Below are 6,989 nucleotides of genomic sequence, written 5' to 3'. Positions count from 1 at the left end.
TCTCTCTCTGTCTCACACGCACGCTTACGCACACACAGTCAGGCATATGTGGGACAATTCTATAGATGCAATGGTTTTTATACTCTACAAACTGTATATTCATCTATCTCAAACCAACATACAGTTTGTTTGCTATTTAAAAGTAAACTAGACGAGGTAAAAGTTTGCATGTTAGGCATTTTCAGGCAGTTTTTCACAATTGCTAAAACACATTTCTTGAAACTATTGGCAACTTTCTCAAAACATTAAACACAAAACCAAATCTTCAAACTACATTCACAGAACCTCTGACTTTACTGGCAAAATCAAACAATCGTCTCAAAATATTTTAATCGGCTCCTAAAATTAAACATTGCTTTCAGAAGATGACAGTTAATATATAAAACATTACAGATAATTTGTTAGACGCTACATCCAAAAATGAAAACACCCAGGATATCTGGTTATAGAAAAACATCACTTCTTCGTCCTCCTTCTCCTCTGCGTCTGATTGTTTCCATTAATCTTTTGTATAAACACACAACAGACCTGTATGCTTTGAGCTGGTTTATATTGTTCACAACTGATAAAACACGTCATCAAGAAAATTGTGAAGAATTTTGAGTTTTTGTATTTACACAGTGGTAATGTGTTGTACTTGTGTTAACTTTTTGCCACCTGTCTTTAATATTTTTCAACACAAGTGTGTTAACCAGCGCTGAATTGCCAGTTAGGTTGTTTTTAACCTAGCCATTCTTTAGAGCGTATATGAAACCCTAAAATTCAAATAACACCCACAAATGGTGCAAGGAAAGAATGAAAACTTCCTGTTTGGTTCATGAGTATGTAACTGCTCTTTTGTTACACTGACGTATGCATTTGTTTAGTAGAAAACGGGTAAGCCTAGAATTGTAACAGACTGTTGTGCAGTTTTTGTTAATTAGCAACTTTAAAAAGAACTTATTTTGTCATAAATTGACAATTTTTTTTGTAACACACAGGTAGATAGCATCGCAAATTTTGAAAGATTTTACTTGCAAAATAATCCCAAAAACCAAAGACAAAGAAAGACAGCAGCTTAAGTGAAGAATGACAGTACATCAGATGGCAATTTTTAAGAAATCTGTGATCCTCTTTAGTCTCTGTATGTTCCATGTATGCACCCTAACTGAAACAGGGAGCATGTGCAAAGGTAAGATTAAAACTTTATTACAATGATTTCACCCCTTAATTATGTACAGTAATAGCTAACAAACTTGCATGTTGTTAAACAATGTATAAAGAAATTGATAAATGAAACACGGCTTACACTATCGACATTTCCTTACATGATATCCGGCCTCCAAAATCCTTTGCAAACTGAAGATTCGCAAATCATAATAATTTTAAAAAATGGGCTTGAAAAGCATTATACTTTAGGTTCACACAAAAGCAGAATAGTATAATGTGTATAAAGAATAGTAAAAATTGTTAAAAGCACTTTTTAGATATTGAGGAAAGTTGTTGAATAAATAGAATAGGGGATGTACTGAAGGTTATGTAATTTATTTTTTGCAACATCACTACTGCCACAAATTTTACTCAAAATTACTATAACCTTACAGTGTCATTTTTTCCTAAGCTGCTTTTGCATTATTGTTAATAATACCTTTAACTATTTCATTTTACACAAATTATGTTGAAGGCACTTAAGGGATTTTTATTCAGCACCTTCATTTAGTAGAATGAAATTTCTATAATTCTCATATTGTTCCTTTAATTGAGGTTAGCTGGTTATCTGTTTACACAAAAAAATCTACATGTTTGCGTCGCTGATATTTTAATAGAATAACAAACAGCAATGCTAGAATGTTTGCCATATATTATAACCGCCATGCTAAGAGAGTAACAGCAATGTTTCATTATTTTGCAAAAAAATTATTTACACTTTTTAATAAGGTATTACTTAAAGTCTGTTTATGTGTTTCTCCACGCTGCATTTTTTTGTATGGTTTATCTGTACAAATATTTAATTATTTACATCAAGATCAATTATTTTAGAAAATTATATTAAACCTTGTTTACTTTATGTAACCTTGTAAATGTTTCAAAATTCTGAGTTTATCTATAATAAGTGTAAAGAGTTTAGGTGACAAACTAGATAATATCTCCCAGTTGGGTAAGAAAAGTTATTCAAAAAGAAAGCAAGATTAAATATCTATTTTATCTTGTTTTAACCATCAATTTTGATGCATTTTCAGAAAATAAGACAACATTTTTTTGTCAATTTCCTTCTCAAGTACATGTTTTAGAAATGTTTATAAAACAAAGCAAAAACAGGAAATTATTTTTGTTGTGCACTCTTAGAGGCAAATGTTGAATAGCACTGTTATTCAAATGTAATGTATAGGAACCCTAAACCATTTGAATGTTTTTTTTTTTGCTTATTTATTTGGCTGGTTCTTTTAGTTTTTATTCTATAAAATAATATAGTTTTTATTATACACACCCTTTAGGTTGTTACATCTAGTATTAAAAACCTTCATAAGCATAATTAGCAATTATAATATCATAGTCCATCCACACTTACTGATAAAATGTTTATGTTGATTGCACTGTAAGTCACATTAGATAATGTCTGGCAAATACATGTAAAAGTACAAAGGAGTTTATAAGCAGTCCTGAGTAAATGAGTAAATATGCGAGTAGAACTTGGAGGCTGTCGTGGTTTGTGGGTTGTGCAAAAACTGCAGATGCAACAAGCAGCAGTTGTTTCCTCATGTTTTACATTGTAGTTGTTTACAATGTATCTCTCTGAGAAAAGTTCAGATGCTGTATAGACTTATGATACTGCATGCTAAAAGTATTTTTTGTCTCCCCTATAGGCATCCTCCCACCAGTTAGGTATGTGGCACAAAGGAGCAATGTCACCGTGCATTGCCCAACACTCAGTGGATCAGAAATGATGTACTATTTATATAAGGGCCCAGATGTGGTTACCTCCATTTGTATAAAAATAATAAATAACACATTGGTAACTGAAAATAAGATAAGCCTAAATAAAGACTTTCCTGCCCATCTAAGTGTTAACTTTACAGATAACAGTACCAGCTTTGTCCTATTTAACGTAAATGTTAATATCACTGCCCTATACACGTGTGAGGCAGAGAAAACCTTTCCTCCTCCACTTAAGAAAATGGAACAGGTGCCATACACTATTGTGTTTGTTGAAGGTATGCTTGCTCTAGTTGTTACAACAAGTTTAAATTAATGTTCAAACATGGTGTAGTTAATTTAAAAAATCTGCCTTCCGTTTAATGCTATTATCTTGAAAGTATGCAGAGAATCTTTATTAGTGTAACATACCAACTACTTCCTTAATTCAATTTGTTATGTATGTAGGAAACAAGAACTGTCTAAAAATTATGAAAATATTTAAAGTTATTTGTTTGTGCATGTGTGTCAACAGAAACTCCAAGTAAACAGCTCTATCAACATGTCAGTTACCTGGTTCTGTTCGTAGTACTTGGAGGCATTTATGGGCTGGTAGCATCTTCCATAGTCATCATACTTAGGGTAAATACATTAACAAATATGTTCAAAGTGGTATTACAATTATTAAAAAGTGGTCAGACACTGCAGTGTATTTAAATATTTTACATAAGTGTATTACAGTTCGTTAGAGTAGATGACGGTTATAATCTTTACATCATTGATTCAAATCATTACAATGTTTGGTTTGGCAATGGGTTATTAATAGCATTTCATTGCATTGCATACATACAGTTATTACCAAAATATACAATAAGTTGCACACTTTATCTCCACTTATATATTGATAAACAGTAAAACATTAAACTGTTAGTAAATTACAATATACTTTGTAACCCTTTAAAATAAGGTTGTATTAGTAAACGTTGGTAAATGCATTAACTAACATGAACAAACCATGAACAGTATAGTTTTTCAACATGTATTAATTCTTGTTAAAGACATACTCCACTTTTTTTGAAAATATGCTCATTTTCCAGCTTTCCAGTTTCATCATTTACTAAGACCAACAGAAAATTAAAAGTTGCGATTTTCTAGGCAGATATGGCTAGGACTATACTCTCATTCTGGTGTAATAATCAAGGATTTTGCTGTTGTAACATGGCTGCAGGAGGAGCAATGATATTGCGCAGCAGTCGAAAATAATCCCCTTAGTATCTTTCAATAGCTATATTTTCGGGCAAGGTGTAATATCATTGTGCCTCCTGCAGCCATGTTACAGCGGCAAATTCAGAATGTCCCTTTAATGTTAGTTAAAGGTCCCATTTTTTTCTGAGTTTTTAAGCCTTGATTGTGTTTACGGTGCGCAATATAACATGTGTTTTGGAACCAGAGGCCAGGGCAGAACTGGAACCCATGGTGGTGCCAACAGCAACAGGAACCTAGGCAGAGGGAGGGAGCAGGTTAGTTGTGGCAGAGAGTTCAAGGAGCTCGAGGATGGCCATCTTGGGCCGGGCAGAGAGTTCCAGGAGCTCGGGGACGGCCATCGTGGGCCGGGCAGAGAGTTCAGGGAGCCCGTGGACGGCCATCTTGGGCCAGGCAGAGAGTTCAGGGAGCTCGGGGACGGCCATCTTGGGTCAGGCAGAAAGTTCAGGGAGCTCGGGGACAGCCATCTTTGGTAATAACTGTCATCTTGGGCCGAGCAGAGATTTCAGGGAGCTCGGAGACGGCCATCTTGGGCAGGATATAGATTAGAGAACTCTTGGACAGGGCAAAGAGTCAACGGGTGTCGTGCACTGCCATTTTGGCAAGGGCAGAGTGTCCATGGAGCTTGGAAGCGGCCATGTTGGTTGACTTACAGGACACAGGAAACTCAGGAGTGACCATCTTGACTTTGACAGGACTCACAGTGAACAGGAATACAAGCCTTATGGTCAGGACAGGAAATTCAAGAAACTCAGGCTCAGCCAACTTGAAAGGCACAGGAAGCTTAGGGGACTCAAATTCGGACCTTTCAGCCGAAACAGGAAGTGTAGAGGACTCAGGTTCGGACCTCTCAGCCGTGACTGGAAGTTCAGGAGACTCAGGTTCAGACCAAAAATTTAACAACCAACATCAAACTTTGCAAACACTGGAGTTAAATACACAGAATAATCAGGGAGAACAAGACGCACCTGGGGAACAATTAGCACACAGACCAATGAACAAAAGAACTACTCAGGACTATAAAAATGGAAGACACAGACAGAACTTCAAAATAAAAGTACTAGACATGGAGACACAGAACATATCATGACAGGATCAAGAAAAAACGTGACCTTTAATGGCAATACAGTTATTAATGTTAGTTCATGGTGCATTAATTAATCTTAACAGTTAAAACACTTGATTTTATAAATGTATTGGTAAATGCCGAAATTAACATGAATTAAGAGAATGCTGTAAAAGTAATATTCATTGTTAGTTCATGTTATTTAATGCATTAACTAACTGTAAACAAATACAACTTTATTATAAAGTGTTACCATACAAAAAACGATTTATGTATTTGTTTGTATTGTACATACTTACATAATTACAGATCCTTAAAAAGTTGCTTTGATATAGCAGTGGGTGGATGATGGACTTTTCTGTTTCTCCTACCAATTAGATCAAGTTGAGTCAAGTGGACTGTCGCTTTAATGGCTTTAAGAATATAAAGTTCAGAGAATGCAGGCAAAAATGGCAAGGAGTTCAACACCCAGTACAAAAGGGTTTCTACATAGAAACTTCAGCACAACAAGCACCATTCAAATCAGCAAATCAGAAAGCAATGGTTAAAAAATAGCCTACTGTTTAATGCCATTCTGAGATAAGCCATCTACATTGTATTATTTATAGTTTAATCATTTCATTTGACCCTTTTTTATAATTTCATGTCAAATGTTGGTTGATTTACTTTAAATCTCACATAACATACATTTGAAAATAAACCTTCCACTAAACCGCCAGAGTTGTGCGTTTTTTTTTTGTGTCATGTCCTTTATTAGGGTCTGAGCATAGAGGAGCACAGCCCTATTGTATTCTTTAGGATTATTATTAGGGCACTAGCACTGAGGAGCAAACCAGCGGTCTGCACCATACGTGCAGAACCCTATAGTTTTTGATCCATTTATTAATTCCAAATTTGAACTTTGCGAATCGACATCCTTTGCTCATGATAATTCGTTTGTATCCTATGATGTCATTCCTCGTCATAAAAATTCTTCTAAATTTTTAATTGAGCTTTTGTCCAATTTGCAAAAATTTGAAAGTTATGTTATGGAATTCATGTCAATTCGCCAATCCTTTTTCTATACCGCATCAACAAACGTGCAAAAAAGTTTTGAGGCTGTATCTTCGCCAAACTTGCATGTATTTACACAACACTTGGTACTTGTAATGGCAGTCAGGAACTGAGGGTGCATGGACAGTTTTGCCATACCACCACCTAGTGGTAAGACAAATTACATGCTGATAACTGGCTACGGTTGACTATTTTCATGGGACTTGTTTCTTTGGAGTCCTAAATCGTTGCTGAGTCCAACGATACCAAACATGCCAATTGGAAACGCCAGCCAAAGCCACAGGGAGAAACGGAGGCTTGAGTAAAAAGTGAGCATTTTGTTTTTCAGGTCCGTCAGCTGAGCTATGGTTGTTATATTTACACCTATGTTAGCCTATTGTATGTGAAAATACCTTGCATTGCTAACGTCGTGCTTACTGTTTTTAGACAATATCGACTTGCATCCTACCGTCATTTCGTGGAATGTTTTTTGCAAGGTGAAAGACTGGGGAAAGGCTAACGACTTGTTTTGCCTGCCTGTGTTGTTCAGGGCATCAGACATAGATATCCAGCTCCTCACGGACATTATAGCGGCTATAAAGAAACGGATGAAGCTCTGGATGAACTATGAGTGTGAATTGTTTATGTTCTTTAATAAAAAGTTAAAACTCACATTGGTTGTGGATCGTGTTTTAGTCCTTATTGTTGCTACATCAGAGTATTTGCCTAGACAAAC

General features: G+C 35.5%; 1 protein-coding gene across 2 annotated transcripts; it reads left to right on the top strand.

Moving 5' to 3' along the window:
• The first annotated feature begins 786 nt into the window (after nt 1-786).
• Nucleotides 787-6,989, top strand: LOC135753299 (uncharacterized). Of its 2 annotated transcripts, XM_065271341.2 has the most exons (5): nt 787-876; nt 981-1,171; nt 2,844-3,191; nt 3,428-3,534; nt 5,600-6,989. In XM_065271341.2, the coding sequence occupies exons 2-5, from the start codon at nt 1,069-1,071 to the stop codon at nt 5,774-5,776; spliced, it is 735 nt and encodes a 244-aa protein (XP_065127413.1). In that variant the 5' UTR covers nt 787-876; nt 981-1,068; the 3' UTR covers nt 5,777-6,989. The 2 variants fall into 2 exon arrangements, with proteins under 2 accessions (XP_065127413.1, XP_065127414.1); XM_065271342.1 differs by lacking the exon at nt 787-876 and having other exon boundaries at nt 887-1,171.

The sequence above is a fragment of the Paramisgurnus dabryanus genome, chromosome 11, assembly GCF_030506205.2.
Source record: "Paramisgurnus dabryanus chromosome 11, PD_genome_1.1, whole genome shotgun sequence".
Lineage (NCBI taxonomy): Eukaryota > Metazoa > Chordata > Actinopteri > Cypriniformes > Cobitidae > Paramisgurnus > Paramisgurnus dabryanus.
This window is presented reverse-complemented; position numbering and strand designations above follow the sequence as displayed.

Coding starts and splice junctions, on each gene's coding strand:
- LOC135753299 (XM_065271341.2), top strand. CDS start 1,069: ATGACAGTACATCAGATGGCAATTTTTAAGAAATCTGTGATCCTCTTT. Junction 1,172..2,843: donor AACAGGGAGCATGTGCAAAG/GTAAGATTAAAA, acceptor TCTCCCCTATAG/GCATCCTCCCACCAGTTAGG. Junction 3,192..3,427: donor CACTATTGTGTTTGTTGAAG/GTATGCTTGCTC, acceptor GTGTGTCAACAG/AAACTCCAAGTAAACAGCTC.